Source organism: Petromyzon marinus, chromosome 5, assembly GCF_048934315.1.
Source record: "Petromyzon marinus isolate PM22_M1 ecotype Great Lakes invasive population chromosome 5, UKy_Petmar_22M1.pri1.0, whole genome shotgun sequence".
NCBI lineage: Eukaryota > Metazoa > Chordata > Hyperoartia > Petromyzontiformes > Petromyzontidae > Petromyzon > Petromyzon marinus.
The window spans coordinates 21,775,864-21,794,624 of NC_133671.1; the positions used below are offsets into that span (position 1 = coordinate 21,775,864).

The 18,761-nt window shown below is 52.6% G+C and overlaps 1 protein-coding gene across 2 annotated transcripts in view; it reads left to right on the plus strand.

Moving 5' to 3' along the window:
- Window positions 1-18,040, plus strand: part of GALNT9 (polypeptide N-acetylgalactosaminyltransferase 9) — a 42,086-nt gene extending 24,046 nt beyond the window's left edge. For both annotated transcript variants that reach the window (XM_076062799.1, XM_076062798.1), the window contains exons 10-13: window positions 1,931-2,068; window positions 4,354-4,449; window positions 10,094-10,261; window positions 10,757-18,040. In XM_076062799.1, the coding sequence (XP_075918914.1) occupies window positions 1,931-2,068; window positions 4,354-4,449; window positions 10,094-10,261; window positions 10,757-10,879 (525 nt within the window). In that variant the 3' untranslated portion in view covers window positions 10,880-18,040. The remainder of the gene's footprint in view (window positions 1-1,930; window positions 2,069-4,353; window positions 4,450-10,093; window positions 10,262-10,756) is intronic.
- Window positions 18,041-18,761: the final 721 nt, after the last annotated feature.

The window sequence follows — 18,761 nt, forward strand, 5'->3', positions numbered from 1 at the left end:
CGTGGTCAGCGTCTCTCCGTGTCTGCACGTGGTCTCTGTGTCTGTCTCGGGGTCAGAGTCTCTTCGTGTCTGCACGTGGTCTCTGTGTCTGTCACGGGGTCTGTGTCTCTCCATGTCTGCACGTGGTCTCTGTGTCTGTCTCGGGGTCAGTGTCTCTCTGTGTCTGCACGTGGTCTCTGTGTCTGTCACGAGGTCTGTGTCTCTCCGTGTCTGCACGTGGTCTCTGTGTCTGTCTCGGGGTCTGTGTCTCTCCGTGTCTGCACGTGGTCTCTGTGTCTGTCACGGGGTCTCTGTCTCTCCATGTCTGCACGTGGTCTCTGTGTCTGTCACGGGGTCTGTGTCTCTCCATGTCTGCACGTGGTCTCTGTGTCTGTCACGGGGTCAGCGTCTCTCCGTGTCTGCACGTGGTCTCTGTGTCTGTCACGTGGTCAGCGTCTCTCCGTGTCTGCACGTGGTCTCTGTGTCTGTCTCGGGGTCAGTGTCTCTCTGTGTCTGCACGTGGTCTCTGTGTCGGTCACGGGGTCTGTGTCTCTCCGTGTCTGCACGTGGTCTCTGTGTCTGTCTCGGGGTCAGCGTCTCTCCGTGTCTGCACGTGGTCTCTGTGTCTGTCTCGGGGTCTGTGTCTCTCCGTGTCTGCACGTGGTCTCTGTGTCTGTCTCGGGGTCTGTGTCTCTCCGTGTCTGCACGTGGTCTCTGTGTCTGTCTCGGGGTCTGTGTCTCTCCGTGTCTGCACGTGGTCTCTGTGTCTGTCACGTGGTCAGCGTCTCTCCGTGTCTGCACGTGGTCTCTGTGTCTGTCTCGGGGTCAGAGTCTCTTCGTGTCTGCACGTGGTCTCTGTGTCTGTCACGGGGTCTGTGTCTCTCCATGTCTGCACGTGGTCTCTGTGTCTGTCTCGGGGTCAGTGTCTCTCTGTGTCTGCACGTGGTCTCTGTGTCTGTCACGAGGTCTGTGTCTCTCCGTGTCTGCACGTGGTCTCTGTGTCTGTCTCGGGGTCTGTGTCTCTCCGTGTCTGCACGTGGTCTCTGTGTCTGTCACGGGGTCTCTGTCTCTCCATGTCTGCACGTGGTCTCTGTGTCTGTCTCGGGGTCTGTGTCTCTCCGTGTCTGCACGTGGTCTCTGTGTCTGTCACGGGGTCTGTGTCTCTCCATGTCTGCACGTGGTCTCTGTGTCTGTCTCGGGGTCTGTGTCTCTCCGTGTCTGCACGTGGTCTCTGTGTCTGTCACGGGGTCAGAGTCTCTTCGTGTCTGCACGTGGCCGCCGTTGAGGGATTTTTGTTGTGGCCGCAGTCGCTTTTGGTTGCGAGCGTCTTCTCGCAACGATGAGGAAAAAATAAACAAAAACAACAACAAACACTAACAGCAGCAGCGGCGAAGGCGGAGCGCGGGTGGGAGACGCGGCACCGCCGTGACGTCACTGAACTCCTCGTGCTGCACGGCCTGTCCCGCTGTGCGCATGCCCCCCAAATGCCCCCCACATGCCCCCCACATGCCCCCCAAATGCATCCCTCTCCTGCACCGCTCTCTCTTCTGGCTCACTCCGTGCCTCCATCTCTGGCTCTTTTCCTACCTTCCACCGTGCCACCCGCCCATCTCTTTCCCGGAATCTTGTCCTCTCCGACCTCCCTGCGACCCTCTCTGCCTCCCTCCCTCTCCTCCATCTATCAATTAGCCCACTCTCTACCCCCCTCCATTCCTCTCGATCTCCCCAGCCGCTCTCCCACCCCATCTCTCTCGAAACATCTTCGCCTCTCTCACCCTCTCTGAACCGTGTCCTCTCCACCCTGCGTCTTTCCATCCCACTCTCCCACCCTCCCGGCATCTCCCCCTGGCTCTCTCCAACCCTCTGTCCCCACTCTCCTCCCTTCTCACCAGCCTCCCCTCTCCCTGTGCCTCCCCCTCCTCCGCTACCCCCCCCCCCCCTCCCACATCAGAACCCCGGCATCGACATCGGCGACATCACGGAGCGAGTGGCTCTGCGTGAGCGGCTCCAGTGCAAGAGTTTCGAGTGGTACCTGGACAACGTGTACCCCGAGATGCGGCGCTACAACAACACGCTCGCCTACGGCGAGGTGCGTGCCCACCGCCCACCCATACCTCGCCTTCGATGGTCTACATGTTATAATACAGGGGTGTGTGCTTAAAAAATAAATGTTGACACTTCTGAGAATTTGCCACAACACCACGAGAAATGTTGTGCTTCCAGGCTCTGGAGACCACCTGGATAAAATTTCGGGCCTGCGTTGACAATGACGGCGAACAAGTGGAGACTCTGACTTTTTGAAACAATGAACATACATTTGTTATCATGTTACAGTGTATTATCCGTTCTTTTGCCAGTAAAAACGATAGTCCCATGTAAGTGTCAACATTTTTTAGAAGCACCCTGTATTTAAAAACAAACAAATCTACCTTGCTTTTTTGGGTAAAACAATTTAAGTTTGGTAATTTTTTCCCCCCAACAAGAGTTATCCCAATTGCGCTATCGGCCTCGTCGTCGTCGCCAGTCGCGGCTCAAATACAAGTCGAGCCGTTTTACTCGCCGCACGCGCCAGATGCTCGCCAAACACGTCCCACGTGACGCAGAGAGCGCCGAATCAAATTGAGATGCAAAATAACGAAGACGACGTCGCGCCTATTACCTTCCCGCACTTATCTCTCCACGTAAAACAAAACACAAATTACACATCTCATCGGTCACACGGCCTTCTGGGAGTGATTTGTCTTTCAACAGCATTGCTTTAATAAAAGCAAACACCGGACCGGTTGCAACATTCAGTGTCTCATCAGCAGGGTAATGATTATTTCGCGGTCAAAAATGGAGATAGAGGTCTTCGTGTGTGTGTGTGTGTGCGCGGGTCCCAAGTGATGTAGAGGGCCGTTTAAAAGTAATTGGATTGCAGTGGGAGTGTCACACAAGCGCTGCCGTGGAAACTGCTCAAAGTCAATTTAAACTCTTTTCTGATTAACTTACCTTCTCAAACCTGTGGGGGCACGGCAGCCCGGGACACGCAGCTGAGGCGTGCGTGTGCCTTAAGAGGAGAGCCGCTCGATTTCTGGATTGGGAGTGGCATATGAGCATCATGGCCGAACGTCAAGGACGAGGAAGGGAGTGGCGGTCAAGGAATGGGCCGCGTCCGAGAGGACGCCCATCGCGGAGATGGAGCGAGAAAAATAATTGAGACTTGTAACGCGCCGCACAGGATTCGCTCGCTCTCGGAGCGGGAAAGGCAGCAACCACTCAGAGTGCCGGCATCAACTCCCCTCCCCTTCCAAGCTCTGAAGTTGTCTATATATGAAGGTGCTTTCAGCCAATTAACAAGTATTTTTACCAGTGGGAGGAAACCGGAGCACTCGGAGAAAAATCTGCATGTGCGAGGGACCAACGCTGTATCCCATACAGAAGGAAACAGATGGAGATTAGTACGCGCTTTGCCACACAGTCTTCTCTCGGCAGGCCAGGATACGCACAGGAAGGTTGTTGGATCACACGATGTTTGTGTGATCCAACCATCCTCATTTAACAAATAACTTAATGTGCAGTGGCTAAGGTCGATTGTTACGTTGTAGGATTGGGGGAGATGGCGGCAGCTTGGATGAGGCATTTCATACCAGCAGTGGATTCGTTTTGAAACTCTTCACTGCCGCGATCGTTCAAAACTACCACGTCAATGACCGCGTACCGTGCGTCCATCATCGTTGAGAGGACGCTTCGCTCCGACGCGCGACAACCCCCGACATGGGGCCGGCTCGATATCCCACACAGCACCAGGCACGATCAAAACACGGGAGATCAGACGGAGCCATTTCCTCGCCAGATACCAGCAGGGAATTCATTCCATTTCATTGCCAAAGTAAAATCACAACTTCATTGATTGATTAATCGAACCTCGACTGAGGTATAAACAAAAAAACTTGGCAGGATCCCTCCCGAAAGTAAAAGTCTTGAGACTCAGGTTTTCCTGGTTAACGCGACTCAACCTTAAACGGCTCAAAACATGAATATATAGAGGACTGCAGAGCTTGGGGCTGAGGGGGGGGTTGGAGCCCCCTTATCATTGTCTGGCTGCTGCTGCTGCCTTTCTTGCTCGTCTGTGGTTCTTCCTGGCACCTCCGAGTCGTCCGCGGATTCCTATGCGGTGGCGCCCCGCTACAAGTCGACAATGTAATTCTCAAACGAGCATAAATAGAATTAGTGCAATCACGTCGTGGCTTGTTAAACTTTGTACGTATGTATGTAGAACTTCTCTCGCACCGTACGTAGCTTACCGTACTTTGGTATAGTATGTCAAACAATTTCGGTCTGGAATTCAGACTTTTTTTTGGTTTTAAAAAGGGGTTGCCGTCCCGTGTGCAGATGAGGAACAGCAAAGCGAACAACTTCTGCCTGGACCAGGGACCCCCGGAAAACAACACGGCCATCGTGTACCCGTGCCACGGGTGGACGCCGCAGGTGGGGCAGCCACGGCAGGCGACGAGTCGCCACGCTAGGCCTCGCCGTGACACCGCACCACGACACGCCTCGCCACGCCTCACAGATGCCACGCAATGGCACACCTGGGCAAGCCACACCGTGGCGCACGCCACGCCACACCAACACGACACACCGCAACCGCGCCAGGGCACACCGCACCACGACATCACCGCACAGCGCCTCAATCCCCGCCGCCCGGCGTCAAGCAGGACGCCGGCAAGGTGGTGGCGGTGTGAGTGGTTGGCAGCACAGCTGGCGGTTGAAAAATATATGGGGGGGGGGGGGTGAATCGGGGGCACAAAAATTATTTTAAACGCCGCTGCTTCGAGCAGAATTTCTCAACTCCACTCCATGCGACACCCTCCATGACGGTCCAACATTTCATGACTCCCAATCTCATCTCACTCTCCTAACTCTCCCCTCTCGTCTCACTCGACCCACCTCCAACAGCCAAGGCAAATTTGTCGAGGCCCCCAGTCAACCTCCTCTCAGTGGGCGTCTCTCAACCTCCTCTGCCGCCCCCACGGTCGTGAACTCCCTTCCCCCAGCCACCTGTGCTGTCGACTCCCTGTCCAATGGTCCAACCCAGGCTCCGGGGTTTCCTCTTCTCCTCTACCGAATGACCCACTGCCTCTCTCTCTCTCTCTATAATCGCAAGCGCAGTTTCTGTACGGCACCTTGAGCTGCGGCCACATCCACGTTCTATCGTCGTATTACTCTTCTAAGGATGCATTAGGCAGCGCGTGAGACAGGCACGCTTTGCCAAATAGGGACTCGTCAGCGAGCCGCGACCACACCGCCAGTCGATAACGACGGACAGGCGCAGTCCGGGCGTGTGTACCGCAGCACGCAATGCACTCGGTGGTACTCAATGTGTGCCGAGCGTAATGCGCCCACAATTGGGCCAATTTGCATATCTAAATTGGGCGCACATTTGAGAAATGGGTCAGGTGATGTTGCCTCTTAAGGCCGCATTCAATTAATGGGAAACTCTACGCCAAAGTAATTTTTAATAGGGGCAATTATCCATAACTGGCGTGCGCGAATTAGTCTGGCGGCCCAAGTTGCGGGACAGGAACCGAGGCGGGCGCTCCGCCGCGTCGCGCGCGAATTGCCGACCGCGTTGATGTCCCAGCCATGCGAGCAGCGACATTGGCGAGAAACTCACGCACGCATGCACACGCGCGATAATAATAATAATAATAACAATAATGTACAGCCCATTGCCATTCCATTTCTGTATGTATGTACGTTTAATTTATTTTGCTACCGTACGTAGCCACCCGTGCCTCCCCATACAAAGGCAAAGATCCACCATGTAGCCTTCACAGACGCTCGGGGCAAGTGGTGTTAGCGAGCACCTATGAAGGCCGGCACAGCACGCAAGGGGGTGGGTGGCCAGCACCACGCCCGCCCGCCTTTATCTCCCCAGTGCCGATGTTTTCAAATCACACCAGGTACTAATTTGAGGCCGAGTCGACCTAGGGGAGGCCCAGGACCGGTTCAGATAAACGTCACTGGTGTTGGCCGTGAGCGGGAATCGAACTCGGGTCGCCAGGTTCGTAGCGCATCGCACTAACCACTGCACTACCGCTCCCCATGCACATACACACACGTACGTACACACACGTCCAATGCTTTTGTCAATGCACTGCTGGATTCGGACCTTCTCCACACCGTGTGGGTCGTGGGGGTCATTTGATCGCAATATTTGGTCAGCGCGAGCTGCAGAAGCCGGGGAAGCAGAGACGTGTGAGCAGAGCGTGATCGGAGCGAAGCCGCTCGCAGCCTGGCCGGGAGAGAGTGATGTGCGTGCGTGCAGCGTTGAACGAGCGCGTGTGAGACGGCAAGAGCAAGGACGGTGAGAGTGTCGGCAACGTGCGTTGCGACATAAGTTCAACATACGTGAATACGAGAGAGCGCGGTGCTTGCAGAGTGTGAAAGAGAGCGAGTGTGTGCGAGTGACAGAGTGATGCATAAAGAGTGGTCTGTGTGAGAGAGAACACGAGCATGCGAGCCATCGTGGGGAGTGGTAGCGTTTAACGCGCTGCGCTATGAACCCAGCGTCCCCAGTTCGATTCCCGCTCACGACCAACACCAGTGCCGAATGTCTGAACCAGACTTTGGCCTCCCCTAGGTCGACTCGGCCTGAAATGAGTACCTGGTGCGATGTCTTCCGCTAGGGAGACAAAGGCGGTCGGGCGTGGTGCTGGCCACCCCACTCCATCGTGTTTCATCCCAGCCTTCATAGGTGCTCGCTATAAGCGGTTGCCGCAACAGTCTATGACACCTATACGGTGGATCTTTGTCTTTGAGCCATTGTAAGAGAGTGGTGCACGTGGCATGTGAGACGGCAAGAGTGTGAGAGTGTGAGTGAGCAAGCGAGACCCATCTGGCTCTGGAGCGTTGGGCGCTCCGACGTTACTCCTTGGTTCTTTCGGTAAAGTCACGTGGGTAAAGAAAATAAATAAATGTATTAAATCACGACGTTTCGGACACAACACAAGTGTCCGTCATCAGGTGGGACAACCACAGCAAAAAAACAGCAACTGATGACGGACGCTTTACCGAAAGAACCAAAGAGTATGGATCCTTGCAGTCACGAAAACTTCAAATGTAGAACGCTCCGACGTTGCCACCCGCTCTTGACGTCACCGTCGTCGCCTCCGTGATTAAGGCAATTGCCACTCGTGAAGCACACAAATTGACTTTAGGCAATTAGAGCGATGATACATGAACAGAACCTAGAACGCGCGTCCCGACAATCGCGTCCCATTACCCCCGCTAATGGGGCCTGCGCAACAACGGAGCGCCGATTTCATTAGGAACCAGAAATATCGCCTCCTCCTCCTACTCTCCCTTCCTCCTCCTTCCAAGTACTCCCAGCGATCCCAAGTCTCAACACATTCTCACAATTGTCAAGGCAAATTGCGGGGAGAGAAAAAATAGCAAAGCTCGCAAATGTGCGTTCTCATTTGCCTACTGGCGTAGCTGTCGGGCGTGCCATCATTGGACCTCCGATGAGCACGGCTGGCTACGTACGGCGCGAAAGAAGTTCAACGTACGTACGTGCAGGCATTGCAACTGCACCGGTGGCCGCGGGCCGGAATGGCCCAGATGCTGAGGGTGGAGGTCATTTAATTCCTTAAATCACGGTCCATGCCAACGACGGACGTCACTGACAACCGTCATCACCCCCACCGCTACCGCAACGTTGCAAGAGCCTCTGTCGTCCCCGCCTCCCCCCTGGGGGCTGACGAGCGCCCGGGCGACGGCGCTCGTCGCCGAGAGGACGCGGGTGCCGTGCTCCCTGGCTCTGAGCCAGGCTCCGCGCTCCGCTGAGCCTGCAGCCCGCTCCTTCTGATGGAGCAGAGACGGGGATGACGCGATGTGGCGTTAGGGATTTGAGGTCGGGCGTACTCCGAAATAGGATTAGGATTCCCTAAACAGGGTTTGGGGAAGGGCATTGTCAATATCACCACCACCAACCACCGCCACCACCAACCACCGCCACTGTCACCAACCATCACCATCACCCAGCACTACGCCAGGGTCGGATTGGAATCTTGGCTGACGAGCGACCGCGACAAACGGCGCAGACCGTTCAAACCCAGAGGCACAGGGGCCAACAGCATCGAGGCCTTTGGTCATATAAAACACTCAACACCCAGGATTTAAGGAATAATAATGTAAATTTCACACCGTAGGTTTTCGGGACCAATATCATTCGTATTGATGGGTTTTTGGGTTAGACGGCGTAAATGTGAACGTGTCGCCAAACCCACCACCACCCGACACGGCCAATAAGTAAGGTTTGTCACGCAGACCAAAAAAAATGCACCTGGTAGGCCCACAGTAGTGACGTTACCTTACTCTGTCTAAGACCGGAAACAGGAAGACTTCTTCACAATTATGGCACAATCCCCTGATGAAGCTGGTTGTAATTACCAGCGCAACGTCGCAGTCTAATTGTACATGTTGTGCGTTTATTCTTCGACACACCGGTGTGCTGAAGTAGTAACTAATTTCACGTTTTGTTTACGTTACAGCCCTTATTAATTGGCCGCGTTGGATGGGTTAATTACACATTTATATTTACGCGATCTAACCCGAAAAAATCTTTATTTTAAATAACGTCACCAAAATATGAACCATGGACTTTGATAACGTAAATGGAATAAAAGATCACGAGCGGGCAGCCAAGCGTGGAGGGGTGGAACGCTCGGAATTTCAGCGAGAGGCATTGGGGAGAGACCCGTGGGCCAGGGAACGGCGACGCCACAGGTTAGAGACGACGTCCCGTGACCAGTACGCACATTCGGCGGGCTTTGGGCAGGGCACGCCGCTCGGAGGAACGATGGGCGAAGCTAAGGAAGGAGCGCCACGGAGGCGAGATGTTAACTGCCTCGCCTGGTATGCAGGAGGTCGTGGGTTCGATCCCGACCCTGACTCCTGGCTCCTCCGATTTTTCCCTCCACATTTAGAATCAATGTGCGTTTAGAATATTTGGCTGCTACAAATGTACACGTTATAAGCCACTTCGTTGAGCTATCATTTGGGGCCTTACCTGGCAAAATAAAAAAAATGTTTACGGTTGAGTTTTAAGGACACAATCCCGAGAGGATGCGCCACCACACAGCATCACATCAGATCGCGGGCACGCGGTTTGTTGCAGAGATGGCGACGGCTCGACAAGGCATTCATCCAGCAGCAGATAGATCGTGACCCATGATACATTTTAACAATAACAGCAACAAACAACCGTTGTGGCACGCAATGTTCGGGTCGCGTAGGCGGAGTCTCGGGGTTCTCGGTGGGGTTTGTCTCTTTGTGCCGATTAATCCGCGAATGCACCGCCGAGTGAGAGTGGCTCAGCCGGATTTTTCTCTCCGTGGCACAAAACGGCGTCTCGACCTCAGCAGATTAAGAAGTGCGCGGTGGCGAGGAGGAGATGGGACGAGGGTGGGCGAGAGGGGGGGGGGTGGGTAGAGGAGGGGGAAAGCACTGGAGCCGAGTGTGGAGTTGGGTCTCACCATCGCCACCGTTAATGTGAACATCGCCACCAAATGAAACCAACCTTCCATCATCATTACTGCAAACATCATCATGCACCATTCACCCACCACCACCCCCACCACAGTAAACATCACAACCAACTCGCCCATACCAACCACACACCGTTTAAACGCTTTTACCGCATCGCGACTTTCAACGCTAAATCATGTCACTTCAACAGTGGCGGGGAAGGAAAATGGGCGCAATTTATGCTTTGACAATGAATTAAATAACCGGCAGCGTGCCACGGGACTTAGACGGATACCCGAGACAACACTTAGACTTGGTTAGCTACAGGCTTACACAGCGGCGTCGCTATCACGTGTCTGCAGGGGGTGCAACTGCACCAAGGCTGGACACGTGCGTGTGTTGAACTCTTTTCGCACCGTGCTAATTGGAGGTGTGGCCGAAGTGGCCCAGACCCCCGGGGCTCTGAATAAATGGGGGAGGAGGCAATTGGAAAGGGGGCCACTTTTAATTCCCTGCACGGGGGACCCCACGCCAACCGCGTCGCGCCACTGCCGCCCCGTTCCGCCTCGAACGCGCTGCCTTCGACCTGTGCCCGCAGCTGGTGCGCTTCACGGCGGATGGGCGGCTCCAGGTGGGGGCGACGGGCTCCACCACGCAGGTGCCAGACACGCGCTGCCTGCAGGATGACGGGTCCACGCGCCGCCCACGCCTGCTGCCCTGCCGGGGGCCCGGGCCCGACACGCGCGACAACTGGGAGTTCACGCAGGTGCGTGTGTGTGTGTGCGTGTGTGTGTGTGTGCGCGCGTGCACGCGTCTTTGTATGTGGGGAGCGGTGGCGTGGTGGTCAGCGCGCTGCGCTTCGAACCCAACGACCCGAATTCGATTCCCGTTCATGGCCAACACCAGCGATGATTTTTTTAAACAATCCTGGGCATCTCCTAGGTCGACTCAGCCTCAAATCTACTGGACATCTGTGAAAAAGACTTTTATAGCTTATCGGATTCCTCCAGTATAAATATTCTGATTCTGAAATTAGTACACGGTGAAGTGTGTAAACATTAGCACTGGGGAGACAAAGGCGGTCGGGCGTGGTTTTGGCCACCCACCCCCTTGCGTGCCATGCCGACATTCACACATCCACTCCAACACCCACGTGACAAACTACACAGCTACCCGGAGCCTGGCTCGTTTTGAGATCACGTCCTTCCAGGTGGCATCATTTCTGACATTGAAAACACTGCAACAACATCTGCCCCAACAGAACGGACCCGTGGTAAACCGCAAGACCCGGCGCTGTCTCGAGGTGGAGTCCACGCCCAGCGGCCTGGAGCTCATCATGCACGTGTGCTCGGGCCAACAGTGGAACATCCGCAACCTTCTGTGAGTGCGGATCACGGGACTGGGGACTCCTGTGAGCGAGCGTCGTGAGATTCAATCACCCGGAGAGCGAGCACCGGACGGTGAAACGGCTTCCTTGTGGTTGAGAGGGTTGTGGAAACGTTCAAAGCGGTGGGCAGCGCATGGCAGATTATCAGCATTCTGCAAGACAGAGAGAGAGCGAGCTTTAGAAAGTCAAGAGGAGACAGTGAGGATTTCTGAACCGCAACCAACCACCTGAGAGAGAGGAGAGTCACGGGAACGGTCACTGTGGTGGACTGAGCGAGGGAGAGCGCTCCGTTCCACCTCCGCTGGGAGAGAGCGAGCAAGCCGCGGTGAGCTGACGGTGAGAGTGGAATTCGGAGAATTGACCCTCTGAGAGAGTGCGAGGGGACGGCTCACGGAAGAGGAGCGACACCCGACGCTGTGCTCCCCCCCCCCACACCCCGAAGAATCCTCGCTCGCAAAAGTCCGCCCCAACTTTTGCGCGCACAGTATATCTTTTTTGCCAAATGTAACTTTGGAAACGCCTTAAAAGTCGACTCAGAAAAAGCAAGTGCATGAACGACAATACTTTTACAGGTAGGTGTTTAAATTAAATGTACGTGTACGTCCGTCTTCGGCGTTTGACTTATAGCGGCCATCTCGGTGTTTTTAATTTCTGACGGCGGCTCCTCGTGTCCGACGTCGATCCAGCTGCACGGCGCTGCCAATTTAACCCAGCCGAGGACGAGGCTCGTGATTTTGTTTTGTAGGGGACAGCGTGGGGGGGGGGGGGAGTTAAGGTTACGTGTCTCATCACGGCTCTTTTCGTGGTCACTTTCGGGAAAGATAATCCGTCCCGTAGGAATGGGCAGCGCATTTTGCCACAAGTACCCGACCCCCCCACTGCAACTCCTGCCCCCCCCCCCCCAATTTACCGCCGCCACCACATTCACATCACCACCTCTGAATGATCAACATCAGAACAACAACAGCAACAATTCCACCCACCACAACAGTTAAGATTTAATTCACATCGCACCCCTCACGATGAACACCTCAAAGCGCTTCACGACCTCCCCGAGTGCTGCGTAATATGTGCAAGGAAGGAAGAAAAGAAGGTTCATGATGAAATAAAAAATTGCCAAGGCCAGTTTACGAGATACATTTTTTTAAAAACATTAGTGGGACTCTCAAGAGTCGCTTGCCGAGGGAGCGAGTTTCACAGACGGAGCCGTGAGAGCAGGGAGCTCAAACTGCACGACACGAAAACGGACGAGAGTTAACGTCACCACATTTAAATAATATATTTTAAACAATTGTATTCATCACCACGAGGGTCTGAAAAGGGCTGGCAGATACACTGATATGATGCGTGCAAAGTACCATATGCAGCAGCATTGTGTGGTATGCAATGCATGACCCTCTTGTCACGTTGGTGTATGGGTGTTAATACAAGGGTGTGTTTCACCATATACAAATTAAAATAACACACAAGTCCACCGCACTAATTGGCCTTCCAGACAAACATTTCCCAGCAGCGGTTGACAAATATTTTCCAGCAGCAGGCAAATTCTGGACTGGCTTCGACTTCCCGATCCTCATCAGCAGAGCGCGGCCCATTTTAAACAATACGCCGCGGTTATCGGCAAAAAGCTCCTCGCTGAACCCCACGGGGGTGTGTTCAGCGCGGTTACAATTCCACGTCCTTGACATTGCTAATGAACTCTGGGAACTGCGGCCCCCTAAGGGGGGCTGCAGCTCCTCGCGCCTGACCCCAGGGGGGGTCTCGTGCTCATCAACTCCGGAATCCCGACCTTGGGTCGTTAAGAGGCCTCCTGATGGATCATCAGCCCGGCTCCCTCGCATAGCTCCCACACACGCAGACAGACAGAGACGGAGCCAACCCCAGCCAGAGCTAACAGACATTCGATAACCACCGTGACACACAACATCGCCACTCGCTCGCTCGCTGGCCCAGACGCACTTTGCTCACAGGCTGCAACGTGGCGGATGATGATGCCCCCCCCCTCCGCTTCACCGTAAGCGCAGCAGCAGCAGCAGCAGCGTCCTTCGCCATAAGTGTCGCTTCCTCACCTATTCGTCTAATTTCTTCCCTGCAAGTACAATATAATAATCTGAACTGTGTCGTTTCTTTACCGATTACGCTACAGTATAATTTCTTCACTGAGCATAGTCTGATTGTTTCACGACAGTATCGTATCATCTCTTCAGTTTAAGTACCGTCTTACCTTGTAAGTTCAGCATCATCTAATCACCAAGTAGGGATTTCTTAACAAAGTACAGTACCATAACACTAATTAACAGCGGAATGTCTGCATTGCAAGTGCTGTGTAATGTCTTCACCAATGACAGTGTCTCTTATTCACATGTACGGTATCGTTACACTGCAAGTAGTACAGTATGATGTCTTCACCATGCTCGTGTCACGACACACATACACGACTACATCATCATCATGGTGTTGTTAGAGGCTTTGCTTTCAGTGCCACAGCAGCAAATTGGGTTGAGAGCGATGGAGATGGGACGGGAAGTGCTCTGTTTTATTCATTTCCAGAGGTTATCTCTCTCCTTGAAACAGAATCCTCGACGGGAATTACACACGCACAAACAACACCCCCCCCCCCCATAGCCTTCAGCACACACATTTGTGAGGTCAAGTGCTGTGAGCGGGCAGCACCTAGGAAGGCCGGCACAGCACACGAGAAGAGAGAGGGGGTGGGTGGGTGGCCAGCACCACCGTACGGACAGCTCTGTCACACCAGTGCTGGCGTTTACACACCGCACCAGTTACTCATTGTAAGGCTGAGTAGACCTAGGGGAGGCGCAGGACCCGGTGTCAGATAATTGCGACTGTTATTGATCGTGAGCGAGAATTGAACTCGGCGGGTTCGTAGCGCCGTGCGCCAAACCGCTGCGCCACCGCTCCCCACTTACAAACACACGGACAGACGACGACCATTGAGACCGAGAAACAGAAAAGCCATAGAGCCATGATTATTAAATAAATGTAGTGTAACCAATTAAGGTCGAAATATTTATGAGATTGTTTTGGGTTAGATCGCGTAAATATGTGTGTGCCGTTAAACCCGCCACCACCCGACACAGCCAATGAGTAAAGGTTGTCACGTAAACAAAATATGGCCAATTCGTTACGAGTCCAGCACACCGGTGTGTTGGAGAGTAAACAGTTCGTGCACGACATGTCGCCAAATATCCATATGCAAAGCTCATGTACAAACCACGAGGATGCATTAACCCCAAATATCATTCATATATTCCATGGCCTATTATGATATCGCGTCACTGATTCACGCAGTTGGTCATGGGGCACTGTTTGACCATACTTCACCACTTTGGTCAATGCGAGTTCGGGAAAGGGGGAGGGGGGGAGGCAGCCAGGGCAGGTTTGGATACAGCTCGCCACTTAACCATAGACCACCAACATCCCCCGTGGTGTAGCAACGACGTTACCAGTTCAGGGGGTGTGGCAATCGGTCAGTTGGGGCCCCCCATTATTTGATATGTCTTGCACGGTCGCACCGAGGGTGTCGTCATTATTATTTATCGCGCCTCCTCTTTCCTAGTACCTTCCCCCAATTCGCCCCGGAAGAAATGCTCTGCTCCTCTTCACTGGATACGCTATAACAACAACATAGATACGCTATGACAACAACATAGATACGCTATGACAACAACGATCCGCTATGACAACAACAACAACATAGAGACAAGCGTTCGGTGCGCAATTTGCGGCAGCCAAACGTTACTCCCCTAAAATTGAATGAAAACGTGGAACGCAGATGAAAGCATTTTCATAAAAAGTTTATTTGAACCGCGTTTTAAATAAGTTCCTTGTTCTTTGACACTTGTTGAAAATAGGTTTCGGGGGCCCCAACTCGTGGCTTTGGCCACCAGGTGTGGTGAGGGGGGGCAAGGCACCCCCACGCTCGTTACACTGCTGCCAACCCCATATGCTCACCATCGTCAGACGTGCTCTATCCACTGCTAGCTGAAGGCCTCCCTCCTCAAAGCCGTCGCCATCTCCCACGGCCAATGCGATGTATACACTGTAAACAATCCATATAGCGAACGCGCACACGAGCCGATTTCATCGCTCCATCTCTGCAGGAGACGTACCCCGCACGGATGCGTTCTCTCCATTGGCTGGCACGCAGTGGTTCAGAATCCGAATATTTATTCATACTGGAGGAATCCTATGAGCTATAAAGCTCTTTTGCCCAGTTACAATTGCCCACCGGCCATCCTCCATCCTGACCGCGACACGTACCACTCAAGCACACTTTTCTTCACGGTAGAAATGTATATCTCTAACCCGCGTATATTCTCTAATCCACGTGTTCGTCTTCCTGCGTCAGTGCAATTCCGAGCATGAAACTCTCCCCATGTTTTACCATCCTCATGATCTACCCACTGCTGGATGAAGATGAATACGAGGTCTCTATCCTAAGCATAATTCTCCATCTGTCTGGTGGTGTAATCCTGGACTTGGTAAACACAACTCCACCTTAACCACCCCTCCCCCCCACCACGAACCTTGGGGGTCACGCGGGCACCCCCAAACCCAAGCCAATAAAAAATGCACCCCAAGACCGACATCCCCACCCGGTGCAGATGCACTGCATCCTCACACTGCGGTTAGCATTGCGGTACGCGAGATGTAATGATTACAGATGAATAATATATACACCTAATGTATTATACATGAATGACGTGTTCGATCATTTAAAATTAGGTTGGTTGTGGAGGGGGGGGGGGTGAATGCGTGTGTATGTATGTTGGCGTGTGTGTATGTATGTTAGGGGGTGGAACCATGCATCAATTGCCATGTCCTACCGGATTGTAAGACGCTCCGGAAAGTAAGACGCACCCCAAAACTCGTGTCCGATGTCCATTTGAAGTTACAGTAAACAAATCTCACACACACATGCACTACCGACTTATAAGACGCACTCGCAACTTAAGCTTTAAAATGCAGGGGGGGATGGTGCTTCTTGCATTCTGAATATTACCGTAAGTTTTTAATCTTCAACTTAATCGAATCGCGTGCATTGTCTTAATGAGGCGCTACAATACACTATACAGAGACTCCTCTACTTACGAACATCCGACTTACGAACTTTCAAGAGATACAAACAAACCTGGTCCGTATGTCCAGTTACCTGCTCAGATCGAGAGTTTTAAGTTCAACCACCGCACAATAGATGGCGGTGGTGGCACCTACATCTGTAGAACATGAAGAACCAGTGGCCTCTACAGAACATGGAGAACCAGTGGCATCTACATCCGCAGAACGTGAAGAACCAGTGGCATCTACATCTGCAGAACGTGAAGAACCAGTGGCCTCTACAGAACATGAAGAACCAGTGGCATCTACATCCGCAGAACGTGAAGAACCAGTGGCATCTACATCTGCAGAACGTGAAGAACCAGTGTCCTCTACAGAACATGAAGAACCAGTGGCATCTACATCTACAGAACGTGAAGAACCACTGGCATCTAGATCTGCAGAACGTGAAGAACCGGTGGCATCTACAGGAGATTATACAAATTTTAAAGCCATTCCCCGTGTTTAGTGTACATGCCGTACAACATGTTTGGAATCGATAGGAGTAAAGTTGGACTCACAACCAAATCGACTTATGAACAGACCTCTGGAACCTAACTCGTTTGTAAGTAGAGGAGTTCCTGTAATGTAACAATTCGAGTATTTAATTGCCTGGTACAGCTGTAATCATATATAAACAAAAACTCACACTCGGCAATGACAGTATGGCCCTAAACTGAAATATACAATCGGCGGCGTTTCGGAAAACTGTCCTTCATAGCACAGGGTAATTTCCCGAAACGTTGCCTATTATATACTTATATTTTAAGGCAGTGTTATTGACGAGTGTGGCAATAAAATGAAAAAAGATATAGCGTGCGACGTGTCGGGCAATGACCCTGTGCTGTGAATTAGGGCCATTGCCTAAAACGTCTTTAAATTTTGTTTCTGTTTATGGCCCATGGTGTTATTGACAAATGTCGAGTTTTTGTTGTTATCTGTGCACCATATGCCAACGCACCAGCAAATGTCTACAATTCCATAGTTCCACCCCGAAGTGTGCGTTGTGTGTGTTTGTGTAAATATCAAGACACATCAGCAATTTAACATAATCAGGAGAGTATATATACACACATACAAACATGTATGGCATTGTGTGTGTGGGAGTCAATATGAACGCACGCGTCTCTCTCCACGTGCGTGCGCTGAACAAGAGGCCCGCACAGCCAAACCCGCTGGTACGTTGTTATATTTTAAGAGGGCTCACACAACTCCTAACATACGGATGCATTTCGACATGTATATTTTGTGATATTACCTAAACATTGCTATGCTATACGTTCATGTTGCAGCCCCAAACCATCGGTCATTAAATCACGGCCATCATCATCAACAAAAACAATCATCATCATACTCTCTGGTTCTTTCGGTAAAGTCACGTAGATAGAAAAAATAATAAAACGAAAAGAAAACACGACGTTTCGGTCGCAACACAAGCGTCCGTCTTCAGGTGTGAAAATCATCATCTTCTCCTCGGGTCGATAAAATAAATACCTATTTGTGGGAATCCTACATAGGTCGCCCGCACGGAGACACCTGGCCCACGCCAAGTGCATGCACTCTATAGCCCCCCATTTTTGTCATCAATCTACCACTGGATGAGGGTCGTAAGTTGTTGTTTTACCACACTTATTCACCACAACAGAACCGTGCCACAACAGAACCGTGCCACCACGTCGCCCCGCAGTAGCCGCCTATAGCATCGTGTTATGCGTGGTGGTTGTGGTGGTGGTTGTGGTGGTGGTGGTGGTTGTGGTGGTGGTGGTGGCCCATCCAAACACTGCGGCAGGCTCACGCCTCGCTGAGCTTGCTCGTTCGGCTTAATCGAGCTCGTTCGGGGCGATGGTCGTGGTCCTACTAAACGGACTTTACGAAGTGAATCGACCAAAAAAATTGTCACGGATCTGCCTCTGTCGAGGAGCAGAGGAGGAGGCTATTTCCCTTGGTGTTCTATAAGCAACATCAGCAGCAGCATCACGATGTTTGTTTTACCGTGCATCATTCCCTTCGGTATAATAAATGAAATTATACTAACAACTCTGCCGAGTCGGAATTATTGAAACGTGCACGCACAAAACGCATGCACACGTGCACCCGGCCCCGAAATCCACTGCTGGATGAGGGCCTCGACGTCATGCTTGTTGCGAGTCGTGGGGGTTATTTGACCATACTTCACCACGCTGGTCCATGCCGACTGGTGAACACACACTACTTGCGTGATGTACACTGCAACGATTTCCTTCTGGCGAACGTTCATTTCCGTCCAACGTTGTCGAAAAAACGACAAAACACCAAGACACAGATCCCCCGTGTAGCCTCGAACTGTGGCTAACACTGTTGGGGCGAGTGCTGTTCGCGAGCACCTATTAAGGGCCGGCACAGCGCACGGTTTGTGTTCGCAGTGCTGCTGATTGTTGGACAGCACCGGGCACTCGCTCGTTGAAGGCTGAGTCCACATAGGGGAGAGCCAGGATCGGTGCAGGTAACACTCGCCAGCTCAGGCTGCCACTCCCCGTGAGGACAACGAGACACAGATGGCACCCCAGGATCGCGTCCTCCATAGGCTGTTGTCGTGTTGTCAGCGAGCACCTATTAATCCCGGAACGGCGCATAAGGAGGAGAGAGGCGTGACCGCACCCCGACTTGGCTGCCTTTGTCTTCCCGGACCATGCACACACTCACACACACACACGACGTGCTGACGATGTTCGAAACCACGACGTTGGCAGGGGTTTGGGGAAGCACTCCCGCACGGAGC